This window comes from Polypterus senegalus, chromosome 18, assembly GCF_016835505.1.
Source record: "Polypterus senegalus isolate Bchr_013 chromosome 18, ASM1683550v1, whole genome shotgun sequence".
Classification (NCBI taxonomy): domain Eukaryota; kingdom Metazoa; phylum Chordata; class Cladistia; order Polypteriformes; family Polypteridae; genus Polypterus; species Polypterus senegalus.
Window position 1 is genome coordinate 32,132,143 of NC_053171.1, and position 15,106 is coordinate 32,147,248.

General features: G+C 39.8%; 1 protein-coding gene across 1 annotated transcript in view; it reads left to right on the forward strand.

Annotated features, from left to right (window-relative positions):
* The first annotated feature begins 679 nt into the window (after positions 1-679).
* Positions 680-15,106, forward strand: part of sav1 (salvador family WW domain containing protein 1) — a 77,180-nt gene continuing 62,753 nt past the window's right edge. The window contains exon 1 of the mRNA XM_039741087.1: positions 680-1,008. Coding sequence (XP_039597021.1) covers positions 915-1,008 — 94 coding nt within the window. The 5' untranslated portion in view covers positions 680-914. The remainder of the gene's footprint in view (positions 1,009-15,106) is intronic.

Sequence of the window (15,106 nt, forward strand, 5' to 3'; positions counted from 1 at the left end):
TATAAATCAGTTTAATGATATCTAGATAAAAAATGGTACAAATTTCCATCAAAAGAATGAACATTTCTGAATGTGTCCAGACATTCTCTGAGAGGGAAACTGCTACTGTAGTAAAAGATGAAGTCCAAATAGCTCAATACAGAAAAGGGCAAGAAGGGCATGCGCGTCTCTTACAATACTTCTGATACTTACCGGTGAACCGACTCGGTAGTTTAACGGTCCAGCTAGAAATCCTCGGTTTTACATGCACATAGAAACAAGCACATGAAGCTCTTATCTCACGTTAATTCTGCGCCAATTAAAAGGTACGAACTGCCAACGGCAAATTCAACAGTTACGAACAAAGAATAAACAAAAACAAAACCCACAGGCGCCAACTTAATTTATTATTCCATTATTGTATCTCCATCCGAACTTATTACGCTTATTTCGCTCACTACCCTTGTGGATGTGGACAATATTACATTATGCTCCAGTTCACCCCAGAGTTAAATGAGAAAAGCGAACATCTGTATCAGTCTGTTTGTCTGAATTAACCCCTACTATACAGGACAGGATATCAGACAACGCACTTCAACGCACAGGTACGTAGCTCCAGTTACACAGGCGTGCGCGAGGAGGCGCATTCCTAGTCTCTCAGGCACGCGCATTGACGCGCGCCACTTTAAACCTTCCGACGTCGCCCGCGGACCTTCCGCACCGAGTACCGCGTTGTATCTTTCAGCGAGTCGGGTGCCTCGCTCGCGGGGGGTGCCGTCCGGCTCCGTCAAGTAAGCAATGCCCTCCTGTTTACCTCTCCAGCTGTAGGTGTGCAGTTTGCTGTGCGAATTGTCGACTGAACTTTGCAACTGCAGCCTTGTTTTGTACTTTTTAGTTTTACTTAATGCATTGATGTCGTCCCCACCTCTTCGGACATGCTGTCAAGAAAGAAAAGTAAGAACGAAGCTTCAAAGCCAGTCGAGGTGCAGGGAAAGTACGTGAAGAAGGAGACGTCGCCTCTTCTGAGAAGTAAGTTTTTGTTGTTTTGCTCTGGGGTAGTTTCCACGATTTCTAGTGGTGTTCCGAAGGCTTTAATCTGACGCTCGCGCTCCCACTTTACCAGCCGCTCTGTTTGTCCGCCCCAAACGACGCTACTGCGTCTGCTCGAGTGGACGGGCTTTGTAACACGAAAGTGCGCTGATTAGAAAGTGGCTAGTCCATGGGTACGTAACTTCACTAAAAAAAACGAACAGAAGTAGTTAGACCCAAATAAGTTTAGGATTCCAGTCGCCCAGTCTGTCAATTTGACGGGAGCGAGCGGCCAGACTGTATGTCGTCCGACAGTTTCGCGATCTGAAGCTGCAAATCATAGCACCGAGTCTGGCTTTTGAGCCAGGAAAATCTCTCAGTGCTTGTTGTGACTGTAGTTGGCTTCGCCTCTTGGAAGAAGTTCACTTCTGTCAAAATAATAGCCATACAAGCAAATGTAGCTTTAAAAATATATATAATTCAATCTGTCACGGTCGCGTTGTCCCCGTCACTGTATGTTCCGAACAATATGTAGCGCCTTGTACAAGATGTTTTGAAAGATTATAAAGAGAGAGGAGTAAGGTAGGAGGATCTGTTAAAAGGAAAGGGGCGAGCACGCAGCCAAAACCGCTCCTAATTCATCAGACACTTTTAGGACCTTCATGTGAAACCGTCTGGAGCGGTTTCGTCGCGTCTTCTTGCCTGCGTGTGTCTGTCTCTGGCGTCCTTTGGTGTGTAGTCGCGCTTGTGCGGTGTTCTGATAACCGTGCTGTACCCGTGTTCTCACCTGCATTTTTCATACCGGAGCCGGGCTTGGCGCAATCGTTCGAAAATAAAAGCGAGCCAACGCGATTTAACTCTTTACCATGTGCAATGTAGTTCGTGCAGTCCTTTGTAGGTGATGTTAAGAAATGTGTCAAGTGTTCTAAAGAACAGGACTCGTGTACCCGTTCTGCGCTAGGTACGCGTCTTATGTAATGCACTTGTGGAATATTTCTCTTTGAAGTTATTAGTCAGATTTATTAAACAATCAATGTGTCCCTGTTGAAACATTGTGTTTTCTTTATACCACAGAGGTTAGTGAATGGGTTGCTAGCAAAATAAGTAGCTAACCATAAGAGCGTGAGGTCAGAGTTGGTCCGGCTTCCCATCTGGGTTAAACTGCTGCATTTATTATATTCAGCTCTTCTCAGTGCTGAAAATTGGTTATGTCAGTAGCAATGTGTGACTCTTTCATTGGGGAAGCAATCATTTAAAGCTATTATATACACAGTCTCGTTGGACTTTCGATAGTTGGATTTATGTTTGAAAATCTGGACTGGGCACCATGACCAAGTGATGCCCACAGGTGTAAATCACCAGGATACAATCTATCTATCTATCCATCCATCCATCCATCCTTCTGTCCACTTTCCAACTTCTCGTTTAGCCAGTGTCAGCTGCCTCCTGCAAAATCTGTGAGTTTTTTAGGTTTTGGATTAGAAAGGTCAGTTGCACAAAATTACATTATCTTAATGACTTCTGTATTGTTCTCAATTATTTGCTTTTAGTCAGTGATCCGAAAGCATCATAAAGAAAGTTGTTGCAATTAAATGAGTACACAATAACTGTAATTGTGCATGTGCGTAATCTGCCACCTTTCATCCGTCCGTTCTTCTAATCCAGACGCTCCACTTTATTGTATTAACCATAGATGGTCTCTAGACCCTAAACTACATGCATTCATTCATTACACACCAGCTGACTTCCTGTATGTTTAAATGTATCATCTACAAGAATATAATAATAAGGTAATATAAAATAAATTTAGAATTTATCATAGTCTAAAGGTAACGAAAATGGAATATCAATAGAGAGGATCTGTTCAAGGTTTTTATTTGGGCATATTTACAACAAGAAGACATGAAATTTGAAATCATAATTCATCCAGTAACAGAAAGAGATGAAATAAAACAAATAGTGACATGTCGGGTTAAAATGTACACAGTAATTTTTAAATATTTTTAAATATTTCTTTGCTCTAATACTTTTAGCAGTTTGCTAGTGTATTTTTACCTTAAATGATTACACAATACATGCACAAGCTCTAAACCTCTGGAGTTTTTTTTAATCATCTCCGATATTCCTTATTATAAAGATGCATGGCACTTGGAAGAAAGGAGTTTGTAAAGTGATTTACATGGGGTTTTTAGAGTGACTTCACCCCTGATTTACTGAAGTTAAGTTTGGCTTGTAATGGGTGTGCGTCATTAGTTGAGATGATTTCCATTTTTTTCCAAAATTGCCCTCTGACTCTTCAGACACTTAATAGATCTTTTTTCAGATTACTCTGTATTTCTCTATATTAAAAACTAGGGGGCTTTGCCCTCTGCTCGCTTTGCTCACCAATCCCTTATTCCCCCCCGCCCCCCGCCAGCGTTATGCGCTGTTGTGAAGAGGTGGGCTGAACGCACCCCAAGGGGAGATGGCCACTCCAAAATGCCTCTTAAATGGTGATACAATGGGAAACAAACACAGTTTTTTTTTTCACCTCCTCTTTGCTCGATCAGCTGCTGGCTTGCTGCCGTGCCGTATGATCTGCATTTTGTGCAGCGCTTCAAATGTTTAAATGCCTGTATAGCACCTGACCTTTTGTCTCACATGACGTGAAAGTGTCTCTCTTCAAAAGATCTCGTCGTTACATTTTTTTTTATAATAGAGAGAAATATCCATTCATTTTGAATTGTCTCAGTCCATTTCTGGAGTGTAGAGGACAGGGGCTTGTCTTGACAGCCTGAGATGTGAGGGCCCTGGTCATTTCACAGGGTCTTGCGCGAATTACATTACATACGATACTCGTACCCAAACTATGGGTGGCATGAAAACTGGAGTACCAAAGGAAGAATGGGGAAGTGCCCAGCTGAGCCAGATTTGAACCCAGCACTTATTACTGTGCAACTCCTATAATTAAATTTATTACAAAAAATTGTTTGGAAACGTGTGTTGACAAGAATTCCTGCTTTTTCAAATTTAACATTTAACTGTCCAGTTAGAATTAAATATTTAATATAGTTCAAAAATGTGTTTTTCGATTTAATAATTTTAACATTTTTATGTGCTCTCTTAGTTTATATCCTTGAGTCACTCTTGTTCCTCACTGTCTACTGATGTTCTTCCTTTTAATTTATCATACTTCAACCTTATGTGAAAAACACATATTTTATAAAATTATTTGGTTGAACTAATAGTAATGTTTAAACTAATAGAATACCGAAAACAGGAATGTAGTTGGTGGTCTGAAAATCATGTTGTTAATTTGGGGAGTTTTGGGGTGGGGGGAGGGATTTGCATTTCTTTCCTGCATCACCTTGTTGCTGTATTAGAGATACTTTTGTCATTAGTGCAGGGGTGCCCACACTTTTTCGGCTTGCGAGCTACTTTTTAAAATGACCAGGTCAGAATGATCTTCCTACATTAAAAATGCTATTTTATATATATATATATATATATATATATATATATATATATATATATATATATATATATATATATATATATATATATATTAGTGACAGATAGGGGGCGCTATCGCTCCCTTGAACCCTCAGGTCAAATGTCAGACACCAGGTAAAAGTCCAATAATTGACTTTATTTAACACAACAGTGCCCAAAGCACCCTCCTATCCACAATTCTAATTCAATACGCAATACTAAACTCTCCACCACTCCCAGACGCGTTGCCACCCTTCCACCCAGCTTACCTCGTCGTCTGGGAGTTCCCACAGTCCTTTTATAGTTCCTGACCGGGAAGTGTTTCCAATCCCCGGTCCATGTGATCTCTTATCACTTCCAGGTCAGATAAAAAGTCCTTTTCTTCACCCCGGAAGTATGTCATCTCTCCTGTCGCTATGACTAAGGCGCACTTCCGGGTTATAGGGCACAAACGACTCTCTGGGCCTCCCTGCAGCGTCCTATGTTGGCCCCTGTGGTAACCAACAGGGCTGTAGAGGAAAACACCATTGTCCATGATTCCCTGCTGGTATCCTGGTCACCTCTATGCTGCAGGGAGAGCTCCATCTGGTGGCCTGGGGGTATTGGCTGGGATGAAAAGCCGGTCATGGACCACAATATATATATATATATATATATATATATATATATATATATATATACACACACATACACTGAGTGTCAGAGGTGGGTAGTAATGAGTTGCATTTACTCCATTACATTTACTTGAGTAACTTTTTAAAAAAAACTGTACTTCTAAGAGTAGTTTTACTGCACCATACTTGTTACTTTTACTTGAGCACATTTGTGAAGAAGACACGCTACTCTTACTTATTGGGCAACATTCGAATCATTACCCTTTTTGCATCAGATAAAGTCTGACAGACAATTTTCAATCTGCTCTGTAGCGGATGCTGTCAAGTTGCGCACACACCTTCCATTGCGTCTCCAGCTCTGATGCGAGGTTTTGGATGTTCCCCAAATCAAGGCGCTGCAGCTTTGAGGACAGATGTTGCATTTTTCATTTGAAAGCATTAACTGAGCTAATTATATTGACCATGGTTTTCTCTTTTCCTTGCAGCTGTAAATTAAGCTCATTCAACATATTGGTCAGATCGGGGAAAAAAATGCCAAGTCTAGCGGCCATTGATCGTTATTAAGTTGCTTGTATTCTGCATGTTTAATGACAAGGAGAAACTCCTTTTTCTCCGGCCATCTGTTTCATAGACATATCTGTTTCATAGTGTTTTTGTCAAAGTAATTTAAGTGAACAGTTTAAGTTCATATTCATCAGAATTTAAAGAAGTTGGTGCATTGATGCTTTTTTTATTTTTTATTTTCTAGTGTGTGTTCCATGAGATTGAGGTCTGATCTGGGGAACATGTTAATTTACACCCAGCTAACAGTGTTTTATTTAGCTAGAGCTTGTTAGGTAAACACAACGGGCTGCATGCCTGCTTTAGCACGTCAGTCCACAGTCCTTAATCTGAGCACAGCAGGATGCGAGAGTTTTCAGTTTCATCTTGAGTAAATACAGCCTGCTGTACTGTTGGCATTTTCAGATACAAACACCAGTGGTGTTTGGGAAATGGGAGTATAGCCTGCTTCCTGATGGGCTTAGCACTGGCAGATCTTTATCCCAACTTTAGACATCTGTTTTATCACTAGTTTCTGCATTTTTTTAAATAATATAAGGTAATATTCAAGTGGTGCTCCTTTGTTCATTTTCTTGAATAAAGCCATTTAGTCTTTGAAGGTTTGCTGTCTGTTTAAAGTTTTAACTGACAGATAGCAATGATTTTTTAGCAGTCATAATGTAATGAGATCTTTTGGTTTTATGCGGCATTGTAATCACTGGTAATGCTGAAGATTTTCACTAAATGCTTGTGACGATGTGGGTTCTGGCTCCACACTCCCATTGCTATTGGAAGCACTCGAACCCAACACCGTCGATAATGTAACCGAGTGAGCTAGTCAATGGAGGCAAATAATTCCAGCAAGGTGAAGGTATACAAAAAGTGCAACAGTGCTTTTATTAAAAATCAACAAAACAAAAACAGTGTCCAAATAAATAGTGCAGATCTTCAAAATTCATTAAATAAATAAATAATCCATTAAATGAAAACGAGGAGTAAAACCAATAAATAGAAAAAACAATCCTTTAAAACCAGAGGTTAAAATCTTCTTGTGGAAGCAGTCTTTAAAACAACAACAAACAAATCTGATGCTCTTCTGTTAGCGTCTCACCTGCTAATCCCGTTTGGGCATCGCAGCAGGCAAGACGCTCTCTGCAGCTGCCCTCCTGAAACACACGCACGAGACTGGAGACCTCCCGATCCCTGGCTTCGGTATGGCACGCATCCCAGTCCCGGAGAACTTGGTTTCCCACAACAGCCAGGTCGTTCACGTTGGGGATTCCCACCACCAAGTCTCCCGACTTCCGCTGCCTTTCCATGGCCTTCATGCGGCCAGTCGCTTTCCTCTAGGCACTCCCGCTACCTGCTCACTCAGCGGGAGCAACCTCAACTCAACGTCTAGGTGTTGGCCTAACACCCAGCTTCCCCGCAGCTGCCCACGAGCGCTCGATCGCGCGCTCACCACATGCACGCACCGCGTGTCTGTCTCTCTCCGGCACCGCCTGCTTCCAAACTCACTCCCTGTAACCTCCGTCCTCTTTCCTCTCTCCGATCGTTTCTTTTCTCTCCTCCCACACCGACTCGCGCTTCTTTTTAAAACGTGAGGGGCCATCACAGCTGCAGCATTAGCCACGGGAGCAATCATGAATGTGGGCAGTTCCTCACCTGTGCACACGGTGAGAAACGCCCACATCGACGACTGCCCCGCGGCTGCTCTAACGCCGCCCCCTCACGAAGCCGCCTCGGGTGCGGTGATTATTTATTTAAAATGAATGGCCTTTTCTCAACGAGCTGTGGACCCATAACACCACAATGCTACTTTGCATTGTTTGTTGGTCACACACACAGTTTATTCTTGTATTAGTAAGATACACCTAAAATATTACCTTGGATGAATGGATAGATGTTCCCATGGTGCTGCAATTTTTACGGGTGTCTAACTGGCCGACCTGACTTTGGCAAGAAGCTTCTTCTTCACCTGCTGTAGTACCTTTTTCAGGTATCTGACTGACCCACTATGACTGGTGAAGCCCCCTCATTTTCAAGGGATACTCCACGCAAAAATATTTTTATGTCGCTTAACTCGTGTAGTTTGTCGTGATGGCCTTAAAAAAAAAAAATCTAATGTTTTCATGCAGAATAGAGATAAAAAAGTTAAATTATAAGCCTATGTTGACCAATGCTGTACAATGGCTAGTGATGTTAAAAAACATAATGTGGAGAAAAAAGACAATGTTGCGTTACTTGCGTTACACGATCCACATGTCAGTTATCCAGTTGTATGCTCAAAACATTAGAAAACATGCATTTTTTGCTAAAATATTGTTAGATACTTCCGGAAAAAACGGCTTACGTCATAAACAGAAAATAGAATTCCTAACAGTCCCTAAGCCACTCCTTTTTTGCTTTTGCTTTGTGCTTAGGGTCATTGTCCTGTTGGACGGTGAAACATTTAACCCAGTCTGAGGTTCAGAGCACTTTGGAGAAGATTTTTTTTAAGGATATATCTATAAATCACAATCTGATTGTATGGGTGGTTACCTACCAGGTTATGCTTGTGGTTGGTCTGCAAGTCGGCAAACATTCGCCACAGATTGTGATTCAGACTACGAATGCCATGAATGTAATTACCCCAATCAACATGCTGTCAAATACATGAACCACACACAGTGGCGCAATGTAAAGAGCTGACGTCCTAGGTTCGAGCCCCGAGAGGGGGTGCAGTGAGTGTGTATGCATGATGAGGCCAGAATTAGGGTGAATTATTTGACAGTAAACTATTCAACCATTCTATGATCTGCTTCTCTCTAAAAGAGGGTACCATGGTGGATGTTTGCCGACTTGCAGACCAACCACAAGCGTTACCTGGTTGGTAAGCACCCATATAATCAGATTGTGATTCAGACTACGAATGCCATGGGGAAAAAAAAAAAAAATCAATATCTATATCAATATATCTATTGATCGATTGATAGATAGATATAGATATAGATATATATAGATAGATATATAGACAGATATATCTCTATCTATCTATCTATCTATCTATCTATCTATATGTAGATAGATATCTATCTATTGTGAACGATAGGGGACGCTCTCACTCCCTTGAACCCCTGTCCACGACTCCAGACACCAGGTAAAAGTCCCAATAATGACTTTATTTACATGCCACAGTGCACAAAGCACCTTCTCCTCCATTATTCTCATACACAAACCAATAATAATCGCAATAATACAATCCTCCACTCCCAGACGCATTGCCACCCTTCCACCCAGCTCAGCTCCCCATCTGGGAGCTCCCACAATCCTTTTAAATACCCTGACCCGGAAGCGTTGTAATCCCCAGTCCATGTGACCCTCAATCACTTCCGGGTCAGGTAAAAAGTCCTTTTCTTCACCCCGGAAGCACGTCATTCCCCTTGTCCATGTGTGCTTCCGGGGCGTAGGGAAAATATCTGTTGTTCTTTCCTGCAGCGTCCCCTAGTGGCCACCATGGCATCCAGCAGGGCTGCGTATAAAAACTACAATGTCCATGATGCCCTGCTGGTCTTCTGGGGACCTCCATACTGCAAGGAGGGCTCCACCTGGCGGCTTGGGAGTATTGACCGGGATAAACGGCCAGCCACTCATCACACTATATCTATCTATCTATCTATCTATCTATATAGAGATAGAGATAGATATATCAATCAATCAATCAATCAACATTTATTTATATAGCACATATTCATACAAAAAAATGTAGCTCAAAGTGCTTTACAAAATGAATAGAAAAATAGAAGACACAATAAAAAATAAACATAAGTCAACATTAATTAACATAGAATAAGAGTAAGGTCCGATGGCCAGGGTGGACAGAAAAAACAAAAAAAAAACTCCAAAGGCTGGAGAAAAATATAAAATCTGTAGGGGTTCCAGACCAAGAGACCGCCTAGTCCCCTCTGGGCAATCTACCTAACATAAATCAAACAGTCCTCTTTGTATTTAGGGTTTTCATGGAAGGACCTGATGATGATGGTCACGTAGACTTCTGGCTTTCAGTCCATCAATGTTGGTGCATCATGATGCTTTGAGTAGGTGGTGGTGGTGCAGGCCGCCTATATATAGATATAGATATAGATATATATGTAGATAGATATATAGATATAGATATAGATATATAGATATAGATATATATATATATATATATATATATATATATATATATAGATATATATATATACTGTGTGCACAATTATTAGGCAAGTGAGTATTTTGACCATATCATCATTTTTATGCGTATATTCCAACTCCAAGCTGTATTAACTTGAATGCTTATTGGATTTAAGCATGTCAGGTGATGTGTATTTGTGTAATGAGGGAGGGTGTGGCCTAAGGAGATCAACACCCTATATCAAGGTGTGCAGAATTATTAGGCAGCTAGTTTTCCTCGGGCAAAATGGGCCAAAAAAGAGATTTAACTGACTCTGAAAAGTCAAAAATTGTAAAAAGTCTTTCAGAGGGATGCAGCACTTTTGGAATTGCTAAGATATTGGTGTGTGATCACAGAACCATCAAACATTTTGTTGCAAATAGTCAACAGGGTCGCAAGAAGCGTGTTGAGAACAAAAGACGCAAATTAGCTGCCAAAGATTTGAGAAGAATCAAACGTGAAGCTACCAGGAACCCATTATCCTCCAGTACTTTCATATTCCAGAGCTGCAACCTACCTGGAGTGCCCAGAAGTACAAGGTGTTCAGTGCTCAAAGACATGGCCAAGGTAAGGAGGGCTGAAACCCAACCACCACTGAACAAGAAACATAAGTTGAAACGTCAAAACTGGGCCAAGAAATATCTGAAGACAGATTTTTTCAAAGGTTTTATGGACCGATGAGATGAGAGTGACTCTTGATGGACCAGATGGATGGACCTGTGGATCAGTAATGGGCACAGAGCTCCACTCCAACGTGGAGGTGGGGTACTGGTATGAGCTGGTATTTTTAAAGATGAGCTAGTTGGACCTTTTGCATTGAAGATGAACTCAAAATCAACTCCCAAACCTACTGCCAGTTTTTGAAGACACTTTCTTCAAACAGTGATACAGGAAAAGACCATGATTTTTATGCAGGCCAATGCTCCATCACTTGCATCGAAGTTCTCCACTGCGTGGCCAGCCAGTAAAGGCCTTAAAGATGAAGGAATAATGACATGGCCCCCTTCCTCATCTGACCTAAACCCTATCGAGAACTTGTGGGCACTTCTTAAACGCTAGATTTACGGGGGAGAAAAACAATACACCTCTCTGAAGAGTGTCTGGGAGGCTGTAGTCACTGCTCCACAAAAGCTGATCGTCAACAGATCAAGAAACTGACAGACTCCATGAATGGAAAGGCTTATGACTGTTATTGGAAAGAAGGGTGGCTATATTGGTCATTGATTGATTGATTGATTTTTTTTGAAATGTCAGAGATGTTTATTTGTAAATTTTGAGGTGTTTGTTTATTATTCTCACTATAACAGATGAAAATAAACAAGTGAGATGGGAAAATTTTCATTTTCCTTTAGTTGCATAATAAATCTGCACACTAATAGTTGCCTAATAATTGTGCACATATGTATTCCCCTGATGATGTTCACACTCACATTTCCGTTGTGAAACATTCAGGTTTCAGGTTTATTAACATTTTGGATTGACTGATAGCACTGTGTTTGTTCCATATTAAAATTAATCCTCAAAAATACAACTTGCCTAATAATTGTGCACACAGTGTAGAGATATACTGTAGATATATATAGAGATATAGAGATATATATATATATATAGATAGATAGATAGATATATAGATAGATAGCATTTTTATAATAATAAATACTACTCAAAAGATTTAGAGCATTTCAGTTTTTCTTCAAATTGAATCCGTTGAAATGCAAGAAGTGACCTGAAATGGTGCAAAGGAAAACAGTAAACTTCTTTAATTTAAAGTTAGTTTAGCAAAAACTGAGAAAAGGGAAATTTCATAATATTACAATTGGGCCTTTGGAACAGCTAACAAGATACAACCTACAGATGTTCTGCAGCAATTAAAGTAAATGAAGCCTTGCAAGCTGAAGCAAACTATTTGCACAGGTGTACCAACTTCTGTTAATTACTTAAAACCCTTTGTCTGTCTGTCTTACAGCAGAATTGGAACAGACTTGTGTTACACCGTCTGAGGTACTACTTGGACAATATTGGTATTGGGTAATGATAATGGGAAGAAAATGGCAATTAACAAATGAAATGAGACAGAGCATTATTACCCTTAGAAGTGTAGGCTTTTTATTTAGAGAAACTGCAAAAAAACAAAAAAAAATCCAAGTGTTAGTGAGTCCACCAGTGGTGTCCTCCTCAATGCAAAGGCAATTTTAAACTGGAAGAAACTCTAATAGGTATAGATCTGGCAGACCCAAAGTCACAACCCAATTAGAAGACACGTTTCTTAGGATCACCAGCTTGCGTGATCACAGGCACCTTATAGCGCTAAAGTTTCAAGAACAGCTTAGCAGTGGTTGTAAAAAGCAAGTCTCAGTTTCTGCTGCGAAGAGGAGACATTGTCCAGTCTGCAGTAGTCCACAGCCGCTATTTCAAGGCCCTGTTTTGTCCTTTAAGGAATGGCTCTGTTACTGCAACTTGCCCTTTCAAACCTGTAGCACAAAGTCCTGGAGCATTCATCTTTTCACCATTTTAAGCTATTCATTACATTTGAATTGATTACATTTGAAGAAAAACTGGAAAAACCAAGGTGTTCTAAAACTTTGACTGGTAGTGTATATACAAAATATAAAGGCTGGTGCATGTCCTTATGAGCATGCACTATCACTGTAGTGAATAGTGTATGAATTGGACATAAGGCAACAGATCATAAGACAAGATAGAAACCAAAACAACATTTTAAACGTTTGCATTCTTGTTTATTGAGCTGTAGACAGAAACTAAGCTAGTGAAAAATAACATACAAAGTTAAGCTGGGTCAAAGACAAAACTGTGTTAAACAGTTACACAAATAGAATTGAACTGAACCATTTGGAATTGGAGAAGGCTGTTTCTTTGTTAACCAAACAAAATACACACATTACTATTTTTTATTTGTAAAAGTTTAAAATATGATGTTCCTTATTTCACTTAAGTAGCTTCTTTATGTTATGCAGGAGGCATAGCCCCTTATACAGACATTTCTACCACTAAAACATGGAAGAAGCAGAGTTGTTCATTCAGAGGATTTTAAGTAGGATCAGACCCACTGCTTCTAAATGGTTGATCTTTACAATTATAAGCAGATGTACACATCATTCACATAAGTCATGGAATTAAAAACAATACTTTAACTCATGCTATGATTCATGCAACCCATTGTTGTTGGGTGGGGTACTGAGCTTTATTTTCAATATCCAAAGCTAAAATTCACAGCTTCTTACTATGTTAGATGTACTTCAAGTGCCATAATAGTCATGACTTGTGGGTCTTGCTAATTTTTTTTGACTGGGATGGATGCTGGCATTTTACCAAAATAACAAAACATTCTTGTAACTTTGATTTGGCTGGAAGTGCCCAGGCATGTCTGTTAAGAGATCTGAAACTATATGTATTTTTCGTCATCATCATTTTTGCTTATTGCCTAATGTTTTCTCAATTCTTTTCACTACATATAGATGCCTTAATGTCATTGTGTCCACATCATCTTAGTACCGTGGAGGCAGCCACTGTCAACTGAGGTGACCTTGTGTGAATTAGGTGTTTTCATAAATGTAAAGTAACTTTACCTATCCTTAAAACTAGGTTCACATTGTTCTTGCTCCCTAAAGATCTAAGGAGAAAGAGGGGAACATACGTTGGTGTTGATGATGTACAACATTGTGCCAGTGCAGACGAAAGGAAGGGTACTGTCATTAGGTAGTATGCCCTGTATACACCTTATACAAGCCCACTACCTTCTGGATTTTGTGTTCCAAGTTTTGGACCAGAGATAAATAAACACAGTAGTGAGAAGGATATATCGTCATCCTTTTACGTTTTTATTAAAATCGGATTGCATTACATTTTACATTAGCTAAATTGGTAGGATGAATTACAGAATTTCCAGATGACGTAAATGGATGCTGCTCATTTCTCTTGGTGTTCATTTGAATCATGGTAGGAAACTGCTTGGGCAGCAAAGCATATCCGTATCCTCACAATGGTAAATTAGGTCAGGTCTGTAGTGCTCTTGTGTAAAGTTGAGACGGATTGAATACGTTGCAAAAAGAAAAACCAGAAGGTGAAATACTATAATGCAGCAGGCAGAATCATTGTCTGTGAACAAGATAATGTAAAAATGCCAGTAAGTCAAAAATGTAGCCAATTGACAAAACTTTAAAATGCTAAGCAATCCTAAGAGTTCTGAAACCAATGTAATACTTATTTCCCAACCAAACTGTGAACCAGAGGTCTTTTTTTTTTCCCCCGTCTTTTCTCCAGAGTGTTTATCCATAAACTTGCACGTTGGTAGCATCACACCGCCATTTTAATTACTGGGCTATGATGATAAAATGTCCTGTGACTTACATGCAGTGTGACATGACAATAAAAATTGAGAATCGTGACAAGATTCTTCTCTGCAAATTAGATTAATTGGGTTTTATGTTTTTGATTTGGAGACATAAAAGCGAGTGCTTCATAAATTGTGTGCTTATTCAGTCATCCAGTGTCGTAGAAGTAGGCAACAGTTGTGTGTGTAGAATAGCTGTCTAACCGTACACTTATGAGGAAGGTGACAACAATTTTTATAATTTTATTATATTTACTGTATGATAATGATCCATAAAAATATTGGTACCAAGTGAATCATTTATGTTGCTGTTGATTAGGAGACAGCAGTTCTTACCTCTGCACCAGCCAAGCGGACATGTCTACTTTGTGTGTTTTTACACACTGGCAGCAAAGTGTAAATTGAATAATTCAATTATATTCTTGAATAAAAGTGCACTTTTTTCTTATAACTTTTGTGAAAGTGTGTATTTGATATTTGGACTTTAGCCTTCACTCATTATACACTTCATGTCAACATTTTGTCATTATTACTGTAACATAATTTTTTTTTCTGTTATCCTGCATTTACACAGATTGTTGTAGACATGGAGCACACATGAAATGTATGTATTTCAAATTATATATTTACGCTATACAACCCCAGACACCTAACTCCCAGATAAAAAGCTGTGAGAATTTTGCATCTGATTAGACTTCAGCTGCCTTGGTGAGGGATGGGATAGCAGGCTGCTTGTGCTGATTGACTCATTTGCAAAACAAAGACACTGATGAGGAGGTGTGAGGGAATTTAAAGTGGCCAGGCATTACGAATATTTTTGTAGGCTTCAGGGATTTTAGCGTTAAATACTTGACATCAACAGTACAGAGTAATGGGAGTGTGGAAGAGAGGTGAAGAACAGAGTGCAGACAGGATGGGAGTGACAGA